The 27,996-nt window shown below is 54.3% G+C and overlaps 2 protein-coding genes across 3 annotated transcripts; both read left to right on the forward strand.

Annotated features, from left to right (window-relative positions):
- The first annotated feature begins 567 nt into the window (after positions 1-567).
- PROSER3 (proline and serine rich 3) lies at positions 568-10,265 on the forward strand. The gene is given in 12 exon segments (XM_079908220.1): positions 568-731; positions 1,101-1,270; positions 1,491-1,693; positions 2,671-2,798; positions 2,906-3,006; positions 3,667-3,749; positions 3,850-3,992; positions 8,157-8,332; positions 8,448-9,423; positions 9,523-9,604; positions 9,760-9,839; positions 9,842-10,265. Coding segments are annotated over 11 exon segments (2,022 nt in total). The 5' UTR covers positions 568-731; positions 1,101-1,264; the 3' UTR covers positions 9,886-10,265.
- On the forward strand, positions 9,363-27,912 carry ARHGAP33 (Rho GTPase activating protein 33). 2 transcript variants are annotated; one of them, XM_079908219.1, is made up of 22 exons: positions 9,363-9,423; positions 9,523-9,604; positions 16,224-16,321; positions 16,401-16,485; positions 16,839-16,919; positions 17,029-17,166; positions 17,598-17,690; positions 18,647-18,769; positions 18,857-18,934; positions 19,020-19,086; positions 19,170-19,229; positions 19,320-19,472; positions 19,556-19,658; positions 21,086-21,230; positions 21,308-21,390; positions 21,475-21,582; positions 22,977-23,122; positions 23,758-23,911; positions 23,995-24,140; positions 24,221-24,295; positions 25,345-26,010; positions 26,103-27,912. In XM_079908219.1, the coding sequence occupies exons 7-22, from the start codon at positions 17,598-17,600 to the stop codon at positions 27,359-27,361; spliced, it is 3,459 nt and encodes a 1,152-aa protein (XP_079764345.1). In that variant the 5' UTR covers positions 9,363-9,423; positions 9,523-9,604; positions 16,224-16,321; positions 16,401-16,485; positions 16,839-16,919; positions 17,029-17,166; the 3' UTR covers positions 27,362-27,912. The 2 variants fall into 2 exon arrangements, with proteins under 2 accessions (XP_079764345.1, XP_079764344.1); XM_079908218.1 differs by lacking the exons at positions 9,363-9,423; positions 9,523-9,604 and adding an exon at positions 13,903-13,998.
- Positions 27,913-27,996: the final 84 nt, after the last annotated feature.

A 27,996-nucleotide genomic window follows, 5' to 3' on the forward strand; every position in this document is an offset into this window, starting at 1 on the left:
CTCTCTCATTCACGTTACAGCCAACCAATTGTGAGACACCTCCCTTTGGCCACCGTCCAATTACTTTTATTTTCCTATCTTTCGTCGCCTTGGAGGCCGCTCTCTTCCCGCGCCTGCAGTCCCAGAGAGGGGCGGGGCTGATAGGGCATTGCTAAGCGACAAAGATGCGCTCCGAGTGAGTCCGGTGACCGAGCAGAGCAGGCGGAATCGGCGAGGTAGCTGCGGGATGGACCGCAGGTGAGACCGATCCCTCTTCCGGGGATCACAAGGGGCCTGGGGAGGATCAAGGGTGAGAGCAACGCAGCCTAGGATCAGGTTTTCTAGGGTGCGGAGTCTCTCGTTCTCAACGGCACTGGAACTACAACTCCCAAGATGCTCCACAGCCTTAAGCGGCTCCCGCCTTGGACTTCACCGTCTCGGGGGTTCCATAGCGTCTTACGTTCCGCTAAGTGGCCCCGAGGGCTTTTTTTTTTTTTCCCCTCTAACCTCGCAATTCTCAGGGGCATCTTGGGAATTAAGATTCTTAATTTTGAATTTGTCCCCAGACTCCCATGGGTGTTATTTTTGACCTTTCTTGCTTAGGCGGAGCCCAGTGACTATAGGGACTGTAATCCATCTACCCCTTTCTCCTCAGAGAGTGTCCCAAGGACTTATGGGAAATGTACAGTGATAAGGTTTAGCCCTTAACGTGAGCTCCACTTCAGAATCACCTGGGACACTGCGAAGAAGATGTATGTAGATGCCCAGCCCCCTTCCTGATATTCTGATTCTTTTGGTCTGCGGTGAGGATCACGCATCTGTAGTTTTAAAAGATTCCTCCTAGACTGGATCCACGGTTAAGAACCACCAATCAACAGTTCCTGGGTTCTTCTCTTTTGAGACTGCTCCAAGGGCTGGTGGGAATCGTGCGTCCAGTATCTTTATCTTGAGTGTGCAGTGGTGCTTCAAGGGAATTATAGTCCATCTCTTCCAGGAATCCATGGGAATCGTAGGGTGGTTGTGCCCTCTTACCGTTCTCCCATCCACCCCACCCACATACAGCCTCCCAGCAGGGCTGCAGTGACCTTGCTTTGCCTGCCAACCCCCCTCTCCCCTTGCAGCTTGCCAGTTTTCTCCACCCAAGACAGTACTTTGGGGGACGGCCCCCTGGGTCGAAGCCACTTCTGACCTGGCACCCCAAGATGAGGACACCCAACAGAGAGTGCTGTGTTCCAGCCCAGTAGCAAGGGAGTGACAACTAGAGGGAAGGAAGACATGATGAGAGATGGGGGTGAGAGATCAAAAGACAGTCCCTCCTCTTTTCCCTATGGCCCTACCCTTATCCTGTCCTCTACCACCTAAATCCCTCATCACAGCCCCAATCACTTTGAGTTGTTGCAATCGTGGGATGTTTCCTCCCCTCCGGACTGAGACTTCGTATGTGTCTTCGTTACCCTACAGGGATAACCCCTCAGCCTCACTTTTTCTTCTCCTCGTTTCCCCTATCTTAGACCCTGAGCTCATCCAGGTCCCAGAGATCCAGGCTCCCAGAGGCTCCCAGGGCTCTGGCCACAGGTCCCAAATCCCCTGAGCTGTTTGAGGAGTCCTGGCCATCCAGCTCAGGGACCTCTTCCCCACCCAGCACCACTGAGGGACAGATGAGAGCCTCTCCACCACTCACCGTGACTGACAGCGGGGACTCTGTGGTGGCCAAGTAAGTAGCAGTAGCCCTGGGGGAAAAGAAGGGTTTGGATCAGTGGGAGGGGGCAGACATCCCATAATATCACAGCCAGATCTGCACTTTTAGGACCACACTTCATGCATGTTAGCAAGCGATCTGGAGCGAGGTTCAAATCCAAGCTTTGTCACCAACTCTGTATATGATCCTGGCCTCAGTTTTCTCATCTGTAAATTGGAGATATTAATAGCGTGTATGCTCTAGGGCTGTTTTAAATTTTCAATGAGTTACTGTCCGTGCAGCATCTATAACAATGCCTGTCACATAGTGAGCACTTGGATTTGTAGGATCCAAGTTCAGCTGCTATAACATAGAGTCCCAAATTAATTGTGGCTTAAACAAGAGAGTACTTATTTCTTCCTCACCTAATAGTCCAGACAGAAACAACCAGGCCTGATATGGCAGCCCCTAATTGAGGTCTCAGAGACACAGTTTCCTTCTGTCTTGTCGCTCTCACTTCCCTAGGCTGTTACCCTTTCCTTCATGGCCCATAATGGCTCCCAGCCACATCCACTTTCCAGAATCACATCTCCTCGTACCTGTTGGTCAAGAACAGAGTTACATGGCCATAAAGCTACAAGGGCACCTGGTAAATGTATTTATAGAAGAGTGGCTATGTGCCCCGGATTATATCATCTTATATAATACTGCATTACTGGGGGACTTCCCTGGCGGTCCAGTGGTTAAGACTCCGCACTCCCAATGCAGGGGCCACAGGTTCAATCCCTGGTTGGGGAACTAAGATCCCACATGCCGCACAGCGTGGCAAACAAAACAAAACAAAACAAAACAAAATTGCATTACTCTATAAGAAAGGAGAACTGATGTTGAGGGACAACTCCCAAGTGCTGCTATGGAGTTAGGTAAACATTGGCTATTGTGATTATTATTGTTATTTTTAAATATTAGGCTCTCCTCATCCCACCCACCTTGCAATTCTCTGATGCTCACAGGTACATAAACCGGTTCCGACAGGCTCAGCCCACAAGCCGAGAGGAACGCGAGTCTGCAGGCCCAACCCCAGCTGACTTTTGGTGGCTGTGGCCTGAATCACCAGACCCCAGCAGTCAGCTTGCAGCAGGTACCTGCTTCAGTCTCATCTACTCCTGGCCTATAACCTCTCCTGAGCGATACCCCCAGCAGCCACTCCTCCTGGCCCCCCCTAAATCAACTGGAGCTTCTCAACAGGAGCCAATGAACCAGAAGGAAGACGCAACACAGCAGTCCCGACTCGTGCCAAGGTGGCCAGCGCATCACAGACTATGGCCCCCCTTCAGGAAATAAAGCAGGTGACATCCCCATCCACTCCTTCCCCTACATGCCTGAACTGGCAGTACCCGCCCTGGGATAGAATTAGAGTCAACCCCCAATTCAAGGAAGTGTAAACAAAAAAGGAAGGTCTTGCTGGCTAATGCAATCAAGAAATCCAAAGGTAGCTGCTTTCAGGCATAGCTGAATCCAGGTGTTTGCACCATATTGGGAGGAACTTGACTCTCATGGCTCTCTGTTCCTCTTTGTTTGGCTCAACCTCAGGTAGGTTTTCCCCTCAAAATAGCTAAGATGGCCCCGTTAACTCTAGGCTTCTAATGTACTTGATCACTCCAGTGGAAAGAGAAGGCTTTTCCAATAGCTCCATCCTAAACCCCAGGGCTTACTCTCATTCGCTCATCTTTGAGCCAATCACTGTGAACCAGAGGACAGAACGTTATGACTAGCCAGGCCTGATCAGGAAGGCAGGGTCAACCCTTCTATAACAATGACTGCACTGAGGGATACGGATCCACAGAGGAAAACCTGGTCTCTCTTTCCTGAGGAGGAAGAGCAGATTCTAAGCCAGCATGTGAGGGCACCAGGTGGAATGTAGACCTGCATCCAGGCCCTCTGTCCCGAGCCCCTTTCCCAGTAGCCTTTGGGATGGGGACTGGCCTCTGACCCCTGTCACCTCACAGAGCCTCAACACGTGGAACTCATCCCTGCTGGACTTGGAGACACTGAGCCTGCAAAGCAGAGCTGCCAGGCTGCTCAAACGCAGGTGCCTCCCCCACCCCCATCACCCTCCCCACTCCTACCCCTCCAGGCTCGGGCCACTGCCTCTGAGACCCCCGTTGCCTCACTTATGCCTCTCCCTACAGCAAGGCCTCCATCTCTTCCTCCTCCTCCCTCAGCCCCAGCGATGCCGGCATCTCCTCATTCCCCGTCAGCTCTGATGGCCTCTCTCCCTTCTCCATGACCTTCACTCATGACTCCAGCAAGGGCTCTGACCCCAAGGCACGAGGTAGGTTCTGGGAGGCAAGGATGAGGGCAGTCTGGGTGCAAATCCCAGCCTTTCGACTTACCAGCTCTGTGACCTTGGACCTCTCTGGGCCTTGTTTCCCCAGCTGTAAAACAGGGGAAATAATTGTACTCCTCTGCTATGGGTGTTGTGAGGATTAAATGAGTTGGTGAATACATGGAAAACCTAGCACGGCTCTGTTAACAGTAGCTATCAGGAGTATGCGTGTTCTCTCTCTGCATCCTGTCTGCAGTTCTGAACACGAAGCCCCAAAATCAGAAGGCTTTTTGCAAATTTGGCACCACAGCTGATTTGCCAGCAAAATTTGATGTAAACAATATGAAGAATATTCATATATCTATCTTATTTTATTGAGGTATAACTGATTTACAATATTATATTAGTTTCAGGTGTACAACATAGTAATTCAAAATTTTTACAGATTATACTCCATTTAAAGTTATTATAAAATATTGGCTATATTCCCTGTGCTCCACAATATTTCTTTGTTGCTTTTTATTTTATACATAGTAGTTTGTACCTCTTAGCCCCTGTCCCTATCCTGCCCCTCCTCTGCTTCCCTCTCCCCACTGGTAACCACTAGTTTGTTCCCTATATCTGTGAGTCAGTTTCTGTTTTGTTCTATTCATGCGTTTATTTTTTCAATTCTACATATAAGTGATAACATATGGTATGCACCTTTCACTGTCTGACTTATTTAACTAAGCATAATACCTTCCAGGTCCATCCATGTTGTTGCAAATGGTAGAATTTCATTCTTTTTAATGGATGAGTAGGATTCCATTGTATATATACACCACATCTTCTTTATCCATTTGTCTGTTGATGGACACTTACTTAGGTTGCTTCCATATGTTGACTATTGTAAATAATGCTGCTATGAACATTGGGGTGCATGTATCTTTTTGAATTACTGTTTTCATTTTCTTCAGATATAGACCCAGGAGTAGAATTGCTGGATCATATGGTAGTTCTATTTTTAGTTTTTTGAGGAACCGTCGTATTGTTTTCCACAGTGGCTGCACCAGTTTACATTCCCATAAACAGTGTACAGGGGTTCCCTTTTCTCCACATCTTCACCAACATTTGTTATTTGTGGTCTTTTCGATGATAGCCATTCTGACAGGTATGAGGTGATATCTCATTGTGATTTTGATTTCCATTTCTCTGATGAGTAGCATTGTTGAGCATCTTTGAATATGCCTGTTGGCCCTTCTGTATGTCTTCTTTGGAAAAATGTCTATTCTGGTCTTCTGCCCATCTTTTAATCAGGTTGTTTGTTTTTTGATGTTGAGTTGTATAAGCTGTTAATATATTTTGGTCATTAATCCCTTATCAGTCATACTGTTTGCAAATATTTTCTCCCATTCAGTAGGTTGTCTTTTTGTTTTGTTGATGGTTTCCTTTGCTGTACAAAAGCTTTTAAGTTTAATTAGGTCCCATTCATTTATTTTTGCTTTTGTTTCCTTTGCGTTAGGAAACAGATCTACAAAAATATTGCTATGATTTGTGTCAAAGAGTGTTCTATGCCTGTGTTTTCTTGTAGGAGTTTTATGGCTTCAGGTCTTACATTTAGGTCTTTAATCCATTTTGAGTTTCTTTTTGTATGAAGTGGGAGAATATATTCTAATCTCATTCTTTTACATGTAGCTGTCCAGTTTTCCCAGCACCACTTATTGAAGAAACTGTCTTTTCCCCATTGTATATTCTTGCTTCCTTTGTTGTAGATTAATTGATCATAAGTGTGTGGGTTTATTTCTGGGCTCTCTGTTCTATTCCATTGATCTACTTGTCTGTTTTTGTGCCAGTACCGTTCCGTTTTGATCACTGTAGCTTTGTAGTATAGTCTGAAGCCAGGGAGTAAATATTCATTCTCCTTTCTATGGATATATAACATTGAACCATATGAAATTTTTGTCTGTAAGTGAAAAATGGTTGAATAATGGCAATTTCATATTGTTCAACTAAATACCAATGTGTTTGAGTCTGGTGTACTGACCCAGACCCCTGTCAACACTGTACATACCATGTAACTTTGCTAAAACATGCCAACTGTTGAACTTGCAAATTTCTGCCCCCAAGATTTCAGAGATTGGATTAAGGACCTGGGTTACTGTTACGGTCATCGTTGTTACTCTGTGCCTAGGTCCTGGGATGCAGTGGTGCACGGGACAGATGCTTTCCATGTTTCACAGGACTCCCATGAGTGGGGACAGGCAAGCAGAGAGAACAGAGTGGTGTTTGTGCATGTTGTGTGATCCTGCCCAAGCACTCCCCTGTCTGATTCTTTGTTCCTTCTCTTCTTATTCACTTCTCCTCCTTGAGCCTCAGTTTCCTCATCTGTAAAATGGGGATAAAACTACTACCTACTTCATGAGTTGTCTTGCAGATTAAATGTATTCATTATTTCACATAACAAACATTGAATATCTGTTGTGCATGAAGCCTGTGAGCAGGATTGGGGATTCCTTAGTGAACCAACCATACATGGTCCCACCTTCATGGTCCTCACAGGATAGTGAGTGTGGGGTAGAGAATAGCTACATAACTCCACAAACAAATGTGAAATATAAGCAGAAATGAGGGCCATGCAGGAGAGAATTGCGATGCTGGGATGTCAGAGAAGGCCTTCCTGGAAGAGCTGCTATCTAAGTGGAGACCTGAATGATGCAGGTGGGGACAATAGCCCTCTAGCCTGTACAAAGGACCTGAGGTCGGAGGGAACACGATGCAGACAATGAACTAGGAAAGGCAAGAGCCAGGAGTAAGAGTAGTGTGGGATAAGGTGGAAGAGATTGGCAGGGGTCGGATTCCATGGGCTATGTAGGCATGTGAGGCATTTGGTCATAATCTACCGGGGAGCCACGGGAGAGTTCTGAGCAAGGAGGGCACGGGATCTTTATCGCTCCCTATGGCTGCTATCAACATCTAGAGAGAGACAGACTCTGGTAGTTTGGGTTGGGCCAGAGCCTGAGGAGCAGAGTAGAGGGGAGTGGCCAGGTCTGGAAGTAGAATCACAGTATATAGAAGGGAGAGAAGAAGAGGTCCCACATGATGCACCCCCCCCACCTTCTCGGTGCAGCGTTAGTAGGTGGGGCTTCCGAGAGATAATGGTAGCCATGCTAATCATAACTGACAAAATGATGCTCTGGGTGATAGGGAGTGGTGTCTCTTTGCCCCACAGGACTGAGGACAGCCAGTGGCCCTGCCTTTAGTCACTGCTGTATTCCCAGCACAGGGCTGGGCACTGGGATGGAACACGATAAACAGTTCATTTTGCATTTATGCCACAAATACTGACACTAGGTCCTGTTCTTGACACTGAGGATATGATAATGGCCAGATAGACAAAAATTGCTGCCCTTGTGTAGCTGGCATTGTGAAGGGAGAGGTGAACAATAAATAAGCAGAGAAGTATGATATTTAGTAGTTAGAAGGTAATAAGTGCTAAGGAGAAAAATGGAACAGGAAAGAAGATGGAGAGTGGTAGGGCCGGGGTTGTTGCAGTTTTGAATAGGGTAGCCAGGGAAGGCTTCACTAAGAAGGTGGTACCTGGGAAAATACTGGAAATACTTGGAGTGAACCCTGTGGTTACATGAACGAAGAGCCTTCCAGGCAGAGGAAACCACAAATGCAAAGACTTTTGCTTTTTACCAGGAGAGAGGTGCAGCCCGGGGAAGATTCTAACCCAGGAGCACCCTGATCTGACTCAGGTGTTCACAGGCTCCCTCTGGCTTCGGGTGGGGACAGTTTGGGAGGATAGGAAGAAGGGAAACCAGGGAGGAAGTTGCTCTGAGGTTGGCAGGTGACGGAAGGAAAGCGGGGAGAAGTGGGCAGATTCTGGAGGATCCGCCTTGGTCACTGCTATAACCACCACGTCCAGAACAGTGCCTGGCAAATAGTAAGAGCTCAATAAATATTTGTTGATGAATGAAGAACTGAATGATGACAGGTTGAGAAGCCCATGAGGGCTCTCTTCTCTGATTCTGCCCCTTTCCCCACTTCCCAATCTGCAGGGGAGTTGGGACATTATCTGGAGAGCCTGTCTGAATAACCTTCTGGTACAGTCGAAGGGTGTGTGCTAGGCTGTCCTTGCTCATCCCCCCAGGCCCTGCCTTACCCCTCTTCCCTCTACTTACTCCACAGCAACCCCAGCACCTGCCCCCATCCCTGCTCCATCCCCAGGCTCCTCCCGGGCACCCCTGCGGCAAGAGGATGACATTCTGTACCAGTGGCGGCAGCGGCGGAAGCTTGAACAGGCTCGAGGAAGCCAGGGTGATGGAACCTGGGTGCTGCCCCAGACCCCTGCCCTCACCCCTACGGTGAGATGGGGGAGGGAGGAGACTGAGGGGGCTGGAGCAGGGATCCTAAGGGAAGTTGGAGGAAGGAGGAGGCTGAGGGGATCTGAGGACCCTCTACCCTTTCTCTCCCTCTCAGGTCCCTATCCCCATCTGTCTACAGACCTCTCCTGTCCCTGCGGAGACGCTTGGTTCCCTGGGAACCCAGCCTAACTGCATCCCGCTTTGGGGCAGTGTGGCTCCACCTGGTCCCCGGGAAGCTTTCCACTTGGAGAGGCCTCCTATTCCCCCAGGGTTCTCTCCACATATCTTTTGGGGCCACAGCCCCCATGGATTCTTCTGGGCCCCGCAGCCCGGTTCCTGGGTATCTCTTGGGGCCATCCCTCCCACGGCCGCGGCCTCCACCCCAGCGCCCCCAGCCTCCACTCCTGCGCCTCCAGCCTCAACCACTGCGCCGTCTGCCTCCACTCCCGCGCCCCCTGCCGCCCCCCAGGGCCCGCCCACCCCTGCACCATGCAGCCCAGCCGAGCTCGAGAGGCAGAGCTCCAAGCCTCGAAGAAGCAGAGCCCAGCGCCGGGAGTCTGCTGGGCGAATCACGGAAGCGGACGAGGGCCCTGGCGCGCAGCTCAGAGGCGCGCTGGGCCAAGTAGTGGCGGCTCGGCTGTTTCCGGACAGCCTGGAGGACACGCCCCCTCGCCAAGAGGGCCAGCCTCCACCCGAGGCTGAATCTCAGAAAGTCAAGGCCACACGCCCTCAAACCAAGACTCGGTCCTCTCGTTCAGAGGTCACGGCCCCTCCATCTGAATCACGGTGTCCCCAGACAGAGACCCCGCAGGATTGGTCTAAGGCCGAGTCTCGGAACGCCAAGGCCATGCTCCCCCTAGTGGGATCGGTGCCTAGGAAGGACAAAGACACTTTCTTGGCTGACATCGGGTGTAAGCCGCCCAAGGTCCGGCCTCATCCAGCTGAGGAGGCGGCCACTTGTGTTGAGGCCCCGCCCCGTCCGTTCAAGGAGGGGGCTCTTGAAGTTGTGGCCACGCCCTCATCCGCTGATGGCCACGCCCCCTCAGAATACGTCCTCTCCCAGGCTGCCAGACTTCTGCAGGCTGCGGAAGGTGAGCAGATGCGCACAGACGCTCGTGGCTGCCCGGATCTGGATGGCAGTCCAGCACGCTACGAGTCCGGCCCCCTGAATCTCGCTCTTTTTCCCCCAGACTCCGACGGCAGCGAGTTCCAGGACGACCCTATACTGCAGGTGCTAAGGGTTCAAAGGGCGGAGCTGCGGCGGCAGAAAAGGTGACCATGCCAGGATTTAAGACACCCGGCCCCTGAATCCTCTGAGACTGCCGTTTGGTACCCACTTCTCCTGAGCCCCTTTCCCAGAACATACACAGCCCCAGACCCCAATCCTGAGCAAAACTTCAGCCTCTACTCCCCTGTCCTTTTTCCAGGAAAGTAGATGCCCAGATATCCCGCCTGCTGGGCCACACTGAAGACCCAGGGTCTTGGTCTCCTCCAGCCAGGTCGCCTCCCGGGTCCCCAAGGATGCGGCTGAGGAGGGAAGGAGACTCTCTTGAGGCCAGACGACTTTGAATTGTACAGATTCTCTTTTTCCTAATACATTTTTTTTTTTCAGGTTACTGGTTGTCTCTGAGAAAGAAGTTGTTTTGGGTCATACTAATTTAGGGAAATAGCTCCCATGCCCCGCCTCCCCCCCACACACACCCTAGCTCTGCCCTGCCCCACCTCACCCTAGTTTCTGACCACTGAAGCAAAGTCTCTTCTGGTTTCATCCTCTGTGAGGGCAGGAGAGGGGTTCCGGGCAAGACTGGGACTCACCTTATCTGACCAACTCAGGAGTGGATCCTCTTGTCTCAGATGAGACCAAAGGAACTGTCCTCTGGGTATGAAGCTTGTAGAGTCATCAGAGTGTTGGACAATGGTCAGGCCTCAGTCCACATCCTGCTTGACCCAGCAGCAGCATTTGGTGCTCTGATCCCCACCCCCTCCTTGAAGCACTTCTTTTCCTGGCTTCCAGAACCCCAGCCCTCTCCTCACCTCTCTGGTTGTGCCTCCTCATTGTGCCTCACACCTGTCACTTTAGTGTGTCCCAGGGCCCTGGCCTTGACTTTTCTATCTACAGTCAATCCCAGGTGCTCTCATCTGGCATCATGGGCTCTAAACCCCATCTCTTTTCTGATAGTCCACAAATTTCTATCTTCAGCCTAGAACCTCAGGTTCTTGTACCCTGCTACTTGCTCATCATCCACACAAAAAGGTCTAAGAGATGTCTCAAACTCCACAGATCTTAATCTTCCCCCTAAACCTGCTCCTCCCTGGCTCTCAGCTCCATCCTTCTACTTGCTCAGTCAGAAGCCTCACAGCTGTCATTGACTCCTCTCGTTCCCTCACACCCACAGTCAGTTGACCAGCGAGTTCTATCATCTCTACCTTTAAAATCTCTCCAGAATTTAACCCTGCCTTTTTCCCCATTCCACTGCCCCACCCCAGTCTAGGCTATCGTCACCTGTCCGGACTATTGTGAAAAACCTATTGTTTTATCTGTGACTACTTTGACACATTTCCCATCAAAAAAGTAGAGTCTATGTCCCTTCTTGAAACTGGGTTGAACTTTGTGACTGCCTCCACAAATAAAATGCAGAGGAAGTGATATTACTTTAACTTTCTAAATTGGATTAGAAAAGATGATATAATTTCCACCTGTTTTTCTCCCAGTCTCTCTTCTCTCTCCATCTCTCCCTGTCCCCCTCCTTTTGGAGCCCTGGGATGCCATATAAAAAGTCCATTTGCCATCCTGGATAAGGATTTTGACTACAAAGGTGTCAAAATTCAGTGAAATTTATGAATTGCATGGTATGTAAGGTTTACCTCAAAAGAAAAATAAATATTGAACTCCAACGAAGGATATGCATGCTGAAGTATTTAGGAGACAGTATACAATGTCTTTAATTTATTTTGAAATGCATCCAAAAATTAGATTAATGGATGAATAGAGTAATAGGTAGATGTGAGATAAAGCAAATATAGTAAAATGCTAATGGTAGGATCTAAGTGGTGGGTATATGGGTGTAAAATTGTTCAGCTTTGCTGTATGTTAGAAAATTTTTATAATAAAATGTTGGAGAATATATGATCAGGATTATTTTGATATTTGTATTTACAAAAAAAGAGAAGATAGGATAGATTTCTGTAAAAAGTAGCTCTGTATGTCACAGACATGGTAAATACTTGTTTTCAGTCTTTTTGAACAAACCATACATTTAAATAAAATCAAAAGAAGGAAATAGCTGCTTAGATATAAGGAGAAAAAAAGATGTTTATAGTAGCAGAATCTGATCTTGGGGGGTGAGTGGGACCTAGAAATTTTCCTGAGGAAGTTATATTTGAGCTGAGACAGTTAGGAGTTAATAACTAACAAAGGGCCATCCTAATTGCTATTTCTGGGTTACAAACCACCCCAAAACTTAGTGGCATAAAACAATCATTTTATTATGCTCATGGATTCTGTGAGTCAGAAATTTGGACGGGGCACAGTTGGGGACAGTTTGTCTCTGCTCCATGATGTCTAGGGGTTCAGCTGGGAAGACAAAGGTGGCTTGACAGCTGGGGGCAGAATCTCTGGAGCTTCTTCACTCCCAAGTCTGACATCAGGGCTCAGATGACTTTAAGCTGCAACTACGGACTGTAGTGCCTATACAAGGTCTCTCCATGTGGTTTATGCTTCCTCAGAGCACGACTACCTCAGCACAGTTGCACTTCTCACATGATGCCTCAAGGCTCCAGAGCTAGTCATTCCAGTGGACGAAGAATGCCTTTGCCTTTTACTACATAGCCTTGGAAATCACATAGTGTCAATTTCTATTCATTCCTATTCTCTATTGGTTGAAGTTGTCACAATCCTGCCCAGATGGAGATAGACTCTACCTTTTCATGAGAGGAGTGTGAAAGAATTTGCAGTCGTGTTTTAATGGCGGGGGTGGGGGTGGGGGTGGCGCGCAGAGAATACTCCGGGCAGAGGGAAATTCATGTGGGAAATCCCTGTTATGGAAGTGAGGTCAGCAAGTTCAATAAACTGAAATAAGTAGCTGTAAATTTACCCCCCAGTCAAGCACTCCCTTTCCCCAATCTTGGCTTAAATTTTATCCATAGAACTTATCGCTTTCTAATATTCTATATTTTAAAATTCTTATTTTGTAAACTGTCTTTTCCCACTAGCTTTTGAGCTCCATGTGGGCAGGTTATATTTTCCCCTGTTTTGGTTACTGATATATCCACAAATTAAGCGATCAGAGTTTTTGAATGAATGAATGGGTGGATCAAGGATGTACCTTCGAGGGCCTTGTTGAGGGCATGACCAATGGCAAATTCTCTTGGAAAGGGCGTTGTTACAGAGTGTTTTCTTTTTCTTTCTTTCTTTTTTTAAAATGTACATACCTGGTCCAGGGATCAGAGAGCTGTATTTATTTATTTATTTATTATTTGTTATTTATTTTTGGCTGTGTTGGGTCTTTGTTGCTGCGCACAGGCTTTCTCTAGTTGTGGCAAGCGGGGGTTACTCCTGGTTGCGGTGCGCAGGCTTCTCATTGCAGTGGCTTCTCTTGTTGTAGAGCACAGGCTCTAGGTGTCCAGGCTTCAGTAGTTGTGGCATGCAGGCTTAGTAGTTGTGGCTTGCGGGCTCTAGAGCGCAAGCTCAGTAGTTGTGGCTCACGGGCTTAGTTGCTCCGCGGCATGTGGGATCTTCCCGTACCAGGGCTCGAACCCGTATCCCCTGCATTGGTAGGCGGATCTTTAACCACTGAGCCACCAGGGAAGTCCCTACAGAGTGTTTTCTGAGCCTCAGTCAACAGCGGGAACAATTGGGACTGGCTTTATGGGAGGCGTGGTCATGTTCAGGCATGCAGGCTAAATTTATTCCTAGGAAAAAGGAATAAATAAAGGCTGGAGGCCAGCCTGTAAGAAGCAGTAGAAGAGGAGGCAAGGAAAATGTCCAGTGAGTAGCGGGAGGCTAAGTCGCAGATTGCCTAGGGTTATGTCCCAGGCAGGGCATCTGAGCCAGTGAAAAACATCCAGAGGCCAATGTTGTTAGTATTCTGTGGGCAGGGGAGGGGTCAAGGACTGACAAAGTGGGGTCAGAGGATCGAGACTTTGAAGAGCTGCTTAGGGGATGGAGAAAAGCTTGAGGCCATGGGAGAAGCCAATTGAAAGTGGCAGAGGAGCGGTCACTGACAGTGGACTAAGGGAAGGGTCCACAGCTTAGTGTTAGAAATGTTAGAAGCAAAGCATAAAGAACCTGAGGGTGTGTCTCAGGAGGGGAATGACGGCCAATGAAAAGCAGGCATAGGCGTGGCGCTGTCAAACTTCGCGGGGCGGGACCGGAGAGACCGAGCCAGAAATGAGACCCAAGCCAATGAAAATCCGCCAGGTGGGCGGGGCGTCGTCCTAAGGCCAAGGGTGGAGCCAATGAGACGCTGCGCCGCGTCCCCCATTGCCCCCGCCCCTGTGAGGCTAGTGCCGGAGCCACGGGCGGCCGTTAGGGGCGGGGCCTGCAGCCGCCCGCGCGCAGCTCGCGCCCTCCCCTTTGTGTCGCCATGGCGGCGGCATCGGCGACGAAGACGACGAGCGAGGGGTCCAGCGCGGCCGGCTCCTGAGGAGGCTACGCGACCATGGTGGTGAGGCGCCCACGCGGCCGTCAATCTGTCGGCGAAGTCAGTCTGTCCGCGCGGGGCCACGCCCCGCGCGCCCCGCCCCCGGCCCCGCCCGAGCCCGCGGCCTGCGCCGCCCCTCACCCCTCACCGCGGTCCCTCTTGTACCCCGGCCTGGTCTTGGGCCCGAGCTCTTACCCGAGCCCCGCCCCCTCAGCGCGCATCCCCCTTCCACGCCCTGGATGGGGGTGACAGTGGCCGAAGACCCAGACTTGGGAGGAAAAAGGGCTGGTCCAGGGAAGGACCCCGCATCCTCCAAGTGGCCCCCGCAGGGGCCTGCTGAGGCTCTCTGGGTCCTTCAACAGCCCCTATCCCAGAGCCATCCTCAGCGTCCTCATCCCAGCCTCCACCCCTCCCTGGCCTAGACCCCTCCTCCTTCTACCATCAGCCGGTTTCTCATTCTTGAGCCCCACCCCCACCCGGCTCCATCCTCAGCCTGACCCTTTTCTTCTCCTTCTCGTCTTTCTCACCCCTTCCCAGTCCCTCTCAACCAACCCTCCCTTATCCCCCATCAGCCTGAACCTTTACTTCAGCCTCTCCATCTGCTCCCCTCCTCCCTACTCCACCCTAATCCCAAGCCTGCATTGTACCCCGATGTGATCCTTGGGTCCTCTCCATCTTCTTGTCCTCATCCACCCTCCCCCACCATCTCCCTCTCCCACCCTGCTGCTCCTGCTCATTCATCCATTCATTCCCTCATTCGCTCACTTAACATTCACTGAGACCTCTGTGTAGCCCCTTTGCTCCAGGCCCAGAGAAAGTCAGATCCCCTCCTGCCTTGGGGAGCTTCATGGGCTGGAGAGGGACCCACCCAAGGGTGAGACCCAAAGGACGAAGTCGGCGTTGTAGAGATGCGAAGGAGGGAGAGGCTAGAGCCCAGCCTGAGGAATCCTCATCTGGCAGATGGTTAATTTATTCATCAGATTTTACCGAGCCCCTGCTGTGTGACTGAGCTGGCACTGGGCGTTGGGACCCAGAGAGGAATCAGGCACAACCCAACCTGTGAGGAGCATCAGTTCTGTGCCCAGCTCTGTGCTGGGCAATGCTGGGGGACTAGGGACTCAGTCCCAGTCCAGTGGGGGAGATGGACTCCTCCACTGGACTGTCACCAGACAGGGACACCTCAGAGTGCTCAAGGCTGTAATGAGGGAAGCTCAGGCAACATCAAGCCTGGGATGGGGGTGGCTCAGGGGATGCGGGAGTCCAGAAGAGGAGCCTGACACAGCCTGAAGGGTCAGGGAGAACTTCCGAGAGGTGGGAACATGAGAGTTGAGACCTGAGAGATAAGTGAAAAGACGGAAAGGATGGGGAAGAGTGTTCCATGCAGCAGGACCAGCCTTTGCAAAGCCCTAGAAGGAAATGAGAAGATGGTACTTTTGTTGGACTCTTAGAAGTTTGAGAGCTCTGAGAGCAGAGGCAGTGGGAAGAGATGAGGCTGGAGAGGTAAACAGACCAGAATATTTAGACTTTATCTTTTTTTTTTTTTTTTTTGCGGTACGCGGGCCTCTCACTGTTGTGGCCTCTCCCGATGCGGAGCACAGGCTCCGGACACGCAGGCTCAGCGGCCATGGCTCACGGGCCCAGCCACTCGGCAGCATGTGGGATCTTCCCGGACCGGGGCACAAACCCACGTCCCCTGCATCGGCAGGCGGAGTCTCAACCACTGCGCCACCAGGGAAGCCCTAGACTTTATCTTAAAGACAACAGGGAGCCATTGAAGATTCATGAGCTGTGGAGAGACAGAGGCAGATTTGTGTTTTGTGAAAGTTATACAGGCTCTTGCTGTGAAGAAGCTGGCAGGGAGGGAGAGGTGGAAGCAGGAAGACTGATAAGATGGGAGCAGTGACTGTCCAGATGTCTATGAAAGGCGTGGAGAGGCACATACGGGAGATGACTGTACTCTGCTGGGGCTACAGGAGGGTTTTAAATGGGGAGAGATGGTACCAACATGCTCTTTCCCTAATTCACCCGTGGGCCCTGCTCTGCCAGCCCCCCACCCCAGACCACACACGAAGAAGCAGACCTACCCTCAGCCCAGCCTTTACCTCCCCCTGACCTACCCCTCTTCTCCCTGTTCAGGGCAGTGTATGGAGCAATTCGGGCCTGCAGGCCCAGGCTGACAGATAACAATGCTCCCGTTGTCTCTCTGCTCCCATCTCTGGGGGCCTCTGATTCTTCTTTCTGCTCTACAGGCTCGCAGCACTGACAGCCTGGATGGCCCTGGGGAAGGCTCAGTGCAGCCCCTGCCCCCAGCTGGGGGGCCCAGTGTGAAGGGCAAGCCTGGGAAGAGGTGAGAGGTGAGGGACAGGCTCAACTTAGGAGGGGAACCAAGTGCAGGAGCCACTAGTGACCTGTCACCTGTCCCCCAGGCTCTCGGCTCCTCGAGGTCCCTTTCCCCGGCTGGCTGACTGTGCCCATTTCCACTACGAGAACGTTGACTTCGGCCACATTCAGGTATGGGGGCAGCACCAGGTGGGTAGGCAAGATCCCACCCAGCCCTGAAGCAGTATCAGCCACTTTACCGCTGAAACCTACCTTTGGGACTGGCTGCTCAGTGGCAGGAGCTGCAGGGCAGAAGGGGAGAGTTGTTCATTCATTCATTTGTTCCTTTATTCATTCAGCAACAACTTTTTGTTAGGTGTATGCTTGGTGCCAGGACCCTGTACTCTGACTAAGACATCACGAGGCCCTGCTTTTGGGGAGGCTCAGGACGGGGACACAGACCCATCCTTAGATAATGCCGATCTGGAGAGGTAAGGGCTGGAAAAAAGTGAGACCCGCACCTGGACCTTTGTTTCCCTCTACAGCTCCTGCTGTCTCCAGAGCGTGAAGGTCCCAGCTTCTCTGGAGAGAATGAACTGGTGTTTGGGGTGCAGGTGACCTGTCAGGTGAGGCCACCCACCCCTACCTCTCATCAAGCCTGGCGGACTGGTTGCCACAGTCCTCAGCTCAGGGTAATGGTACCATTGCTCCCTCCTGTCCTTCCCGCTCCCACAGGGCCGTTCCTGGCCAGTTCTCCGCAGTTATGATGACTTCCGTTCCCTGGACGCCCACCTCCACCGCTGCATATTTGACCGGAGGTTTTCCTGCCTCCCAGAGCTTCCCCCACCCCCAGAGGGTGCCAGGGCTGCCCAGGTAAACTACTTGTTGTCCCAGCCCCTACCTCAGCCAAGGTGTGTCCTCATCAGAGATGTGTGAAACCATCAAGGCAGGGGAATAGAGAAATATTTAAGCACTGGTATGGCCCGAGTCCCAGCCAGTCAGAGGCCTTAGAACTGCAGCAGGGTTCTGGAGACTCCCTTTAGTTGTAGGATCATAGGGAGTTCCTGGGGGTTTCATGGAAGGGTCAGAATGGCCAGACCAATGGGGGCACACGGGGACTCGGCATAGTCTGTTTAACCAATTGATATGACAGCATTTCAGTACTTAAGAGCGAACGGAGCAGCACCCATGCGTACAAGTTGAATTTCGGCTCTGCCAGAGGCGAGCTAGGGCAGTATAGGAGGGCAGTGGGCTGTCTTGGGTGGGGTCTTCTCACATAGCCCACTCTGACCACCTGCCCCCAGATGCTGGTGCCGCTGCTGCTGCAGTACCTGGAGACCCTGTCAGGGCTGGTGGACAGTAACCTCAACTGTGGGCCCGTGCTCACCTGGATGGAGGTGGGCCCGGGCAGGAGGGCTTGGAGCTGGGAGTGAGTGAGGGATGTCTGGGGAGCAAGAACCAGCCTGGGAGGGTTTGTGTGGGCACAGGAAAGAAACGAGTAGGAGTGGAGGAGACGCTGGTATTTCAGTGTCTGTGTGGGCGCTTGCCTATGGGGGGAAAACGTGTGTGCGCACATGCGCACACAGGTGTTGAGCTGTAGGGATGTGAGAATTTCAAGGTATATTGGTTAGAAATAGGTTTGGCTGTAGCTCACAGAATGCCGGGCTAAGAGTGGCTTAAAGCAGCAGGGTTGGGCTTTTTTTAAATTAATTAATTAATTTTATTTTTGGCTGCGTTGGATCTTCATTGCTGCACGTGGGCTTTCTCTAGTTGCAGGGAGCGGGGGCTTTTCTTCGTTGCGATGCACGGGCTTCTCATTGCGGTGGCTTCTCTTGTTGCGGACCACGGGCGGGCTCTAGGAGCGCGGGCTTCAGTAGTTGTCGCACACGGGCTTCAGTAGTGTGGCTCACAGGCTCAGTAGTTGTGGCTCGCGGGCTCTAGAGTGCAGGCTCACTAGCTGTAGTGCACGGGCCTGGTTGCTCCGTGGCATGTGGAATATTCCCGGACCAGGGCTCAAACCCATGTGCCCTGCATTGGCAGGCGGACTGTTAACCACTGTGCCACCAGGGAAGCCCTAAGCAGCAGGTTTTTAGATAGCAGATGTGCAGTGTCTGCTATGGAGGACGAGGGTGCAGGGGTGTATCAGAAAGACTTCTGGCAGGGGAGTCCTGGGACATGGAAAGGGCTTTGTTTTGGGAGGGGCAAGAATGTAGGTGTTTGACCAATAGCTCTGAGTGACAGGGGCTCTTGGGTGGGAGACAGGTGGTGGCCTCCATTGGGCATGGAGGAACCTTCTCTGTCTTTATTATCCCCTTCCTCTGGCCTCTCCCTGCCACATTCTCTTCCATCTCAGCTGGACAACCACGGCCGGCGACTGCTTCTCAGTGAGGAGGCCTCACTCAATATCCCTGCGGTGGCCGCTGCCCATGTGGTGAAGCGGTACACAGCCCAGGCACCAGACGAGCTGTCCTTTGAGGTGAGGCTGTGGAGGAGCAGACTCCAGCTGGGTCCCCACTTCCCCTGCGCCTTCTGACCCTCCCTCCTCACACCTGCCCACTCCCAGGTGGGAGACATTGTCTCAGTGATCGACATGCCGCCCACGGAGGATCGGAGCTGGTGGCGGGGCAAGCGGGGCTTCCAGGTGAGCCTGGCTTGGGGTGGACAGGTGGGGTCGGGGCACTGCGCCAGCTCAGATGGCCCAGTCACTGACCCCAAACCCTCCTCAGGTCGGATTCTTCCCCAGCGAGTGTGTGGAGCTGTTCACAGAGCGGCCGGGTCCAGGACTAAAGGGGGGTGAGTGTCCTGGGCAAAGTGGGGAGGCCCTCCTGCATCCTTTGTCAGCCATCCATCCTTTCCACCCCTTGTTCGCCCCACAGATGCCGACGGTCCCCCGGGTGGTGTCCCAGCTCCCCAGGGTATCTCCTCTCTGACCTCAGGTAATGCAAATGAGGGGCGAGGCCCCTGCCTCCCACCCCATCAGACCGGGGGCTGCACTGACCCTGTTTGACCCGCCTTTACACCCACAGCTGTGCCCCGGCCGCGTGGGAAGCTGGCCGGCCTCCTCCGCACCTTCATGCACTCCCGCCCTTCCCGGCAGCGGCTGCGGCAGCGGGGCATCTTGCGGCAGAGGGTCTTCGGCTGTGACCTTGGAGAGCACCTCAGCAACTCAGGCCAGGATGGTGAGGCCCGGGCCCACCTGCCCTGCCCGATCCTCCCACCCAGGCTGCAACCTGCCCAGCCCTGACCCCGCTGTTTCTCCCAGTGCCCCAGGTGCTTCGCTGCTGCTCTGAGTTTATCGAGGCCCATGGGGTGGTAGATGGAATCTATCGGCTCTCAGGTGTGTCATCCAACATCCAGAGGCTACGGTGAGGACCCTCCACCAACCCCTTCCCTCTGCAAACATTTATTGAGCATCATCTCTATTCCAGGCCCTGTGCCATGTGCTGGGGACACAGAGTTATTGGGAGGGCACAGGGCAGGGTTGGACTGGGGTGGGGGCAGGGAAGGCTTCCTTGAGGAAGTGACACCCCAGCTGAGGTCTGAAAGGTGAGAGCAGAACAAGCACTCAAAGCAGAGGGGTCGGCCTTCACTGAGCACCTGCCACATGCCAAGCACTAGGCACTGGGGACGCAGTGGTGAATGAGACAACCAGAAAATCCCGCCCTCACGGGGCCCACGTGCTAGAGGGGGAGCCAAACAAGGAAATGAGAGAGTTTACAATAGGTGACAAGTGGTATGGAGGAAAAAAGACAGGGGTAAGCAAGATCATAATAAGAAAACGGGGTGGGGGGGGTATTGCGGTTTTCAGTAGGGTGGGCGGAGAAGGCCTCCTGGGGGAGAGCTCGCTGTGGAGGAGGTGAGGGAGCGAGCCATGTGCTTATCCACGTTGGAGGGAACAGCCAGCGTGAGGGGAAAGCAGCAGGAGATGATGTCTGCGAAATGATTAGGGGCAGAGCATGCAGGGCCTTTTTTTTTTTTTTTGCGATACGTGGGCCTCTCACTGCTGTGGCCTCTCCTGTTGCGGAGCACAGGCTCCGGACGCTCAGGCTCAGCAGCCATGGCTCACGGGCCCAACCGCTCCACGGCATGTGGGATCTTCCCGGACCGGGGCACGAACCCGTGTCCCCTGCATTGGCACGCGGACTTTCAACCACTGCGCCACCAGGGAAGCCCCATGGGGGGCCTTTTTGATGACTGTTAGGATTTGGGCTTTTACTGGGAGTAAGAGGGGAGCCACAGGATGGGTTCTGAGCCCAGGAGGGGCAGCATGCATAACAACAGTCGAAGAGGTGGGAAGCAGTGAGGCATGGGCTTCCGAGCTGACAGGAGGCCGTGAAGCAAGAGCGTGGAGCCTGGGGCAGTGAGAGATGAGGCCGAGGTCACGTGCATAGAGCTTTTACCTGAGAGGGTGGGACACCGCCAGGTTGTGAGCAGGGGCCGCTGGGATTTCAGCTGCATTTTCCAGTGTGACCTCTTGGAGCCAGGAAAATGGCACAACTTTGTGGACAGAGCCCGGTCACACTGTGGAGGCAGATAGCCTTGGGTAGCTACAAGCAGGGCACCTCCCACCTGAGCCTCAGTGTCCTCCTCTGTAAGTGGGGTGCCCTTGTCTTTGGCACATAGGGTTGTTGGGGGGAAGGGGGGCTCAGTAAGGTTCTGAGAGCCTCTGAAGAGCCCAGCACAGGAAGAGGATTGCATCCACCTGTGGACACTTTAGGGGGCGGGGGAAGGACACGGCCAGGTGGGCTAGCTCTGACCCGAATCTTCCTCCTCCTTGACCTGGTGGCCTCAGGCATGAGTTTGACAGTGAGAGGATCCCTGAACTGTCTGGCCCCGCCTTCCTGCAGGACATCCACAGCGTGTCCTCCCTCTGCAAGCTCTACTTCCGAGAGCTGCCGAACCCCTTGCTCACATACCAGCTCTACGGGAAGTTCAGCGTGAGTGAGGGCGCTGGCAAGGTTGGAGGGTGCTGGGAGGCGTGCGGCCCCCCTCATTCATGCTCACACAATCTCAGGAAGCCATGTCAGTGCCTGGGGAGGAGGAACGCCTGGTGCGGGTCCACGACGTCATCCAGCAGCTGCCCCCGCCGCACTACAGGTAAACCAGGAGGGGCAGGGAAGGGCTGTGGTGGGCTCCCAAGGGAGTTGAGGCTCAGGCGTCCCCCTCCGCTTCCACCCCCAGGACCCTGGAGTACCTGCTGAGGCACTTGGCCCGCATGGCGAGACACAGTGCCAATACCAGCATGCATGCCCGCAACCTGGCCATTGTTTGGGCACCCAACCTGCTACGGTAAGCTGGCAGCTCACCAGCCTGCCCCCCTAGCTCCCTCCCACAGGCTGGGCCTTGAGTCTCCCCCTCCCCCTCCCCCACCCCAGGAACCCACCCAGCTTTTGCTCTCTTGTTCATTTCACATATTTCTTAAGTGTTGGATGCCAGTATGCCAGCCCCTGTTCTCAGCACCGGGGACACAGTAGTGAGCAGGAACCTGTGCTCTGGGCTCACATTCTCATGCGGGAGATGACAGTGAACCATTACAAGAAAAACACAGAGCGCTGTCTGATGGTGATGAGTGGCAAAGAGAAAGATTACAAAGTGGGGAAGGGAGATCTGCAGGGCCATGGCATTTGAAATGTTTAGACTGGCAGTGAAGGCTTCAGGAAGAAGTCTTCCATGGCCAGCAGCAGGGTAAGCCCCAGAGGATTTGATGGTGACCAAGACAGGCAAGTTCTCTGTTCTGGAGGAGTTCAGTTCTTCTTGGGAAACAGATAAGTAAATAAATAAAATAGATGGTACATGGTAGGTATAAGAACTACAGGAGAAAAAATAAAGACAGACCTGGAATATAGAGGTTTACAATTTTAAATGAAGTGGGTGGGGAAGACTCCATTGAGAAGGTAACATTTGAGTTGATACCTGCAGAAGGTGAGGGAAGGACCCATGTGGATATCTGAGGAAGAGCAAACTAGGCAGAGGGAATAGCAAGTGCAAAGGTCCTGGGGCTGGGTCAGGGCCTAGTGTTTTGGAGGAGCAGCAGAGGGGCCAGTGTGACTGGAGCTGAGTGAGTGAGGGAGGGGTTGAGGGGGAGGAGATGGTAAGGTCAGAGAGGTGATGGACCAGGTAGGGGAGGGACTTATGGGTTGTGGGTCATAGTGAGGACTTTGGCTTTTACCAGGAGTGAAATGCAGCCAGAAGAGGGCTCTGAGCCAGGAGGGCCCTGATCTGACTCAGGGGTTCACAGGCTCCCTCTGGCTGTGTGTGGGGAGCAGAGTGTAGGGGCGGGATGGGAGCAGGGAGACCAGGGAGGAGGTTGTGTGATGGTCCAGGAGGGAGAGAATGGAGGCTGGGCCAGGGTGGGGGTAGTGGAGGAGCAGAGTTTAGATTCTGGATAGACTTTGTGGGTGGAGCCAACAGGGTCTGCCGAGACTGGATGTGGGTGTGAGGGAAAGACGGGCCAAGGACAATTCTAGGGTGTTTGGCCTGAACCACTAGAAGAAGTACACTGACTGAAATGGGATAGCAGGGAGGGAGCAGGTTTGGGGAAGGGTTGAGAATGCAGTTTTAGTTTGACGGGGTCAGAGACATTGAATGATAGGCATTGCTTCCAAGGCTCCCTACCTTGCCTGGCCAGAACCCACCAGCTGGGGCTCGAGGCACCGGGCCACCCTCCCCGTCCTCCCATCCAGGTCCATGGAGCTGGAGTCAGTGGGGCTGGGGGGGGCAGCAGCCTTCCGGGAGGTGCGGGTGCAGTCGGTGGTGGTGGAATTCCTGCTCACCCACGTGGACGTCCTGTTCAGCGACACTTTCACCTCTGCTGGCCTTGACCCTGCAGGTATGCCCATCCACCCCCGATGTCCTGACTACTGCCCCCTCATTGTCCGGGCTGCAGCGGGAGGGCAGGTGGGCTCCCAGCCCCATCCCTATCCCACTGAAGCTGGACCTCCCTTCTGGCTCCTTGAGGACCCCGCCCCGGCCTCTCCCTCCCCTCCCCCCCCTTCTCATTTCAGCTCCTACGCTCAGGATCCCCACTTCTTGGCCCGGACATCGTTCTTCCTTCACCCCTTGTAGCTCCTGGGGGCGCTCGGGGCCTTGGGTCCACCTGGGAGGAGGTGGGAGGTCCCCAGACTTGACCCCGCCCCAGCCCCACCCAGACTCCCCGCCCCGCCCCGGACCCCAGCCCAGTCAGGATTCAGCACGTCGGAGGGCCCTCTGGCTCGAGGTAACTGAAGCCAGAGCCGCTGTCCTCGCTGGCTGCTGGGAGCTGCCTCCTCATCAGCTCGTTCTGCCTCACGCCTCCTCCTCACCTGCCTGCTGCCCACCCGTTCCCGCCTGATCCGCCCTGGCCCCCTGCCTTGCCAGCCCGGGTGGGCACGCTGCTGGGCCGGGGCTTGGGCTGTAGCGCTTGGCTTTGCCTATGGCCTTGAATGGTCCCAGAGCTGACGGCTGCCCCCTTTCCCGACTTCCCAGGCCGCTGCCTCCTCCCCAGGCCCAAGTCCCTTGCGGGCAGCGGCCCCTCCACTCGCCTGCTGACGCTGGAGGAAGCCCAGGCTCGCACCCAGGGCCGGCTGGGGACGCCCACCGAGCCCACAACTTCCAAGGCCCCAGCTTCACCTGTGGAAAGGTGAGTGGGAGGCCTGGAAGGGGAGGGGCTCGCCGGGGGGCCCCAGCTCTCAGCCTGCCTCCTGTGTCTCACCCAAACTCCAGGAGGAAAGGGGAGAGAGGCGAGAAACAGCGGAAGCCTGGGGGTAGCAGCTGGAAGACCTTCTTTGCCCTGGGCCGGGGCCCCAGCATCCCCCGAAAGAAGCCTCTTCCCTGGCTAGGGGGCACCCGTGCCCGACCGCCACCTTCAGGTCAGAGGCCGGGCAGCTGGCGTGGTGGTCAGAGAGGCACTGTGTAGTGCCCCCCGTGACCCTTCTTCCTCTCCCTGCAGGCAGCCGACCTGACACTGTCACGCTGAGGTCTACCAAGAGTGAGGAGTCTCTGTCATCGCAGGCCAGCGGGGCTGGTGAGCACGGGGCAGCGCTGCCTATGCCCAGGTGGAGCTGGGAGGGACTGGGGCCCTGAGCTGGCCTCCAAGTGGTGTTTTCAGATTTGGGGGTCTTGGGTTTTTTCGTTTTTAATCTGGACCATAGGTACAATAAGTTGGATAAAGCTTCACCCTTGTTTCCTGATGCACTATGATCACTGGTCCATGCAGCGTCCTTTCAAAGTCTTTTATTCATCCCTTTTGAAAAAAAAATTAAATAGTATAATGAACACCCATGAACTCACTGGCCAGAACTAAAAGAGCGCCACTATGTTACCTGCGAACTCTTCCCCCTCCCACCTGCTGCCTCCCCACCACAGGCATCCTCTAAATTTGATAGTCTTCATCCCTTTGCATTTACAGTTTTATCACATACAGGTGCAGGCGTCAATAACATACTGGGAAGTTCTAGTTGTTTTGAAACTTTAATTAAAGGGTACCATTAAAAGCGGTATCGCGCTATATGTGGATTCACTCACCACTACATTATAGGCTGCCGTCCGCGCTGCTGAGTAGAGCTCAGCCTCCTTCCTCTCCGTCACTCTCTAGTGTTCCATGTGTGGGTGTCCCCTTGGGAGTTGCTTGTCCATCCTCCTCCTGATGGATCTGGGGGCTCTGATGAGCTCGCCCAGGAGTGGAGGTGCATACTGTACGGTATGCTCACGTCCAACTGTACAAGACAAGGCCCAAGTATTTCCCAGACGTGGTCGCCCCACGCTGTACTCCCAGCCACTGTGTATGAGATCTTGCTGGTCTCATGCTCACAGCCAGTGGGGTCGTTAGACTTCATTCTTGCCTTTGGGTCTGGAAGGATTCTCTTCATGGACTTGCCATTTATTTCCTTTATCACCCATGAGTCTGAAGAGCTCTCCCTGGATTCCCAGCCATTGTGACCCTGTCCAGGGACGTGCCTCTTCATGTTATTTCCCCAACTTACTGGGTGGTGTGTCCTGTTCTCACTGATGTATATGGGTATGTAAAGTTCTGACCCCTGACCCCTAACTGCACCCCCCATACTGCCCTTCCAGGCCTCCAGAGGCTGCACAGGCTACGGCGACCCCACTCCAGCAGTGATGCTTTTCCTGTGGGCCCAGCACCTGCTGGCTCCTGCGAGAGCCTATCATCCTCCGAGTCCTCCGAGACCTCCGAGTCCTCCGAGACCTCCGAGTCCTCCGCAGCTGGGCTGGGGGCGCTCTCCGGTTCCCCCTCACACCGAGCCTCAGCCTGGCTAGATGATGGGGACGAGCTGGACTTCAGCCCACCCCGCTGCCTGGAGGGGCTCCGGGGGCTTGACTTTGATCCCCTTACCTTTCGATGCAGCAGCCCCACCCCAGGGGACCCTGCACCTCCCGCCAGCCCGGCACCCCCGGCCCCCGCCTCTGCCTTTCCACCCAGGGTGACCCCCCAGGCCCTCTCGCCCCGTGGACCCACCGGCCCTGCCTCACCCATTGCCCTGGACATCTCAGAGCCCCTGGCTGTATCGGTGCCACCCGCTGTCCTGGAGCTGCTGGGGGCTGGAGGAACACCTGCCTCGGCCACCCCAGCGCCAGCCCTCAGCCCCAGCCCAGGCCTGCGCCCCCATCTCATCCCCCTGCTGCTGCGTGGAGCTGAGGCCCAGCTGAGCGACACCTGCCAACAGGAGATCTGCAGCAAGCTGGCACTGCCTGGTCCCCGGGGAGCCCAAGGCCAGCATGGTGAGTACTGTCCAGCCCCCCGATCCCGCACCCTCACAGCCCTGAGGCTGCGCCCAAGACCCTGCCGACTCCTCTTCCCACTCCTCTCCTAGGTGCTGGTATGGATTCACCGCTGCTGCCCCCACCCCTGTCCCTCCTTCGTCCTGGGGGGGCCCCGCCCCCGCCTCCCAAAAACCCAGCGCGCCTCATGGCCCTGGCCCTGGCTGAGCGGGCTCAGCAGGTGGCTCAGAGACAGAGTCAGCAGGAGCAGGGCAGCACCCCGTCTGCTCCCCACTCCCCTTTCCACGGCTCGCTGTCCCTGGAGGTGGGCAGTGAGCCCCCAGGGACCTCAGGGAGTGGGCCACCCCCCCGCTCCCTAGCCCACCCAGGTGCCTGGGCTCCGGGACCCCCACCCTCCCTACCAAGACAACAAAGCGATGGGAGCCTGGTGAGGAGCCAGCGGCCCACGGGGACCTCAAGGAGGGGACCCAGGGGCCCTTCCCAGGTCAGTGCCCAGCTCAGGACAGGTGGGAGGTACAGGGATGTGCCAGAGATGGCAGCCCACTTCCTGTGTTCTGTCCCCCCACAGGTTCCTACCCCTGGCTTCTTCTCCTCAGCCCCCCGGGAGTGCCTACCATCCTTCCTCGGGGTCCCCAGGCCAGGCTTGTACCCCCTTGGCTCCCCATCCTTCCAGCCCAGCTCCCCAGCCCCAGTCTGGAGGAGCCCCCTGGGTCCCCCTGCACCACTGGACAGAGGAGAGAACCTGTACTATGAGATTGAGGCAGGCGAGGGGTCCCCTTACTCTGGTCCCACCCGGTCCTGGAGTCCCTTGCGTTCCATGCCCCCAGATAGGCTCAATGCCTCGTATGGCATGCTTGGCCAATCACCACCACTCCATAGGTCCCCCGACTTCCTGCTCAGTTACCCACCACCCTCCTCCTGCTTTCCCCACGACCACCTTGGCTACTCAGCCCCCCAGCACCCTGCCCGGCGCCCCACCCGACCTGAGCCCCTCTATGTCAACCTAGCCCTAGGGCCCAGGGGTCCCTCACCCGCCTCTTCCAGCTCCTCCTCCCCTCCGGCCCACCCCAGAAGCCGCTCTGATCCTGGTCCCCCAGCCCCCCGCCTCCCCCAGAAACAGCGGGCCCCCTGGGGCCACCACACCCCTCACAGGGTGCCTGGGCCCTGGGGCCCTCCAGACCCGCTCCCCTACAGGGCAGCCCCACCAGCCTATGGAAGGGGGGGCGAGCACCACCGAGGGTCCTTGTACAGGAATGGGGGGCAAGGAAGGGAGGGGGCTGGTCCCCCACCCCCCTACCCCACTCCCAGCTGGTCCTTCCACTCTGAGGGCCAGACCCGAAGCTACTGTTGAGCCAGAGCTGGGAGAGACCTTCCTCCTTTCTCTTCTCCCTCACTGATCTTGGTCCAACCTAATCCCTTGTTTTGTATTTTCTTGAGCTCCTGACCCCTACCCCAGGTTTCTAACTTTGTAACTTGCCTCTGATGTGGGTCCCTAACCTGTTATCATAGCTTACCTACCCTGGGCTGAAGGGCATGCCCATCACCCCACCACCCTCCATCCTGGGGGCTCTTGCACAAATCTGAGAGGGTTAGGCTGACTCCCTGTCCTCCCTTTCTCTCCAGGAGTTCCCAGCATGTCCTGTCCTGTGCACAGGGGGTGGGGGGACAGCTCCTGCCATCTCCCCCCACATACCCCACTAAACCATCTGACAAAATTAATGAATAAAAATGGTGAAAATGTGGCTGCTAGTGTCATGCTGGGACCAGGCTCAGTGAATAAAGAGGCAGTAACAGGTGGGTTGCTTTCTCATTTTATCATTTCAGCAGGTGCTAAGTGGCGAGTCACTCCTGGGAGACTCTGAGGGGCAATATCTGCAGAGAAGGGGCCATGGGTGCCCTAACAGTTTGTGTCAGGAGTGGGATTGAGCCTGGGCCTGTCTTCAAGTTGGCATCCACCTTGTAGCTCTGCTATGATCTCCAGCAGAT

This window comes from Stenella coeruleoalba (assembly GCF_951394435.1).
Source record: "Stenella coeruleoalba genome assembly, chromosome: 20".
NCBI classification, from domain to species: Eukaryota; Metazoa; Chordata; class Mammalia; order Artiodactyla; family Delphinidae; genus Stenella; species Stenella coeruleoalba.

Coding starts and splice junctions, on each gene's coding strand:
- ARHGAP33 (XM_079908218.1), top strand. Junction 19,659..21,085: donor TCCAACATCCAGAGGCTACG/GTGAGGACCCTC, acceptor TGGTGGCCTCAG/GCATGAGTTTGACAGTGAGA. Junction 21,391..21,474: donor CTGCCCCCGCCGCACTACAG/GTAAACCAGGAG, acceptor TTCCACCCCCAG/GACCCTGGAGTACCTGCTGA.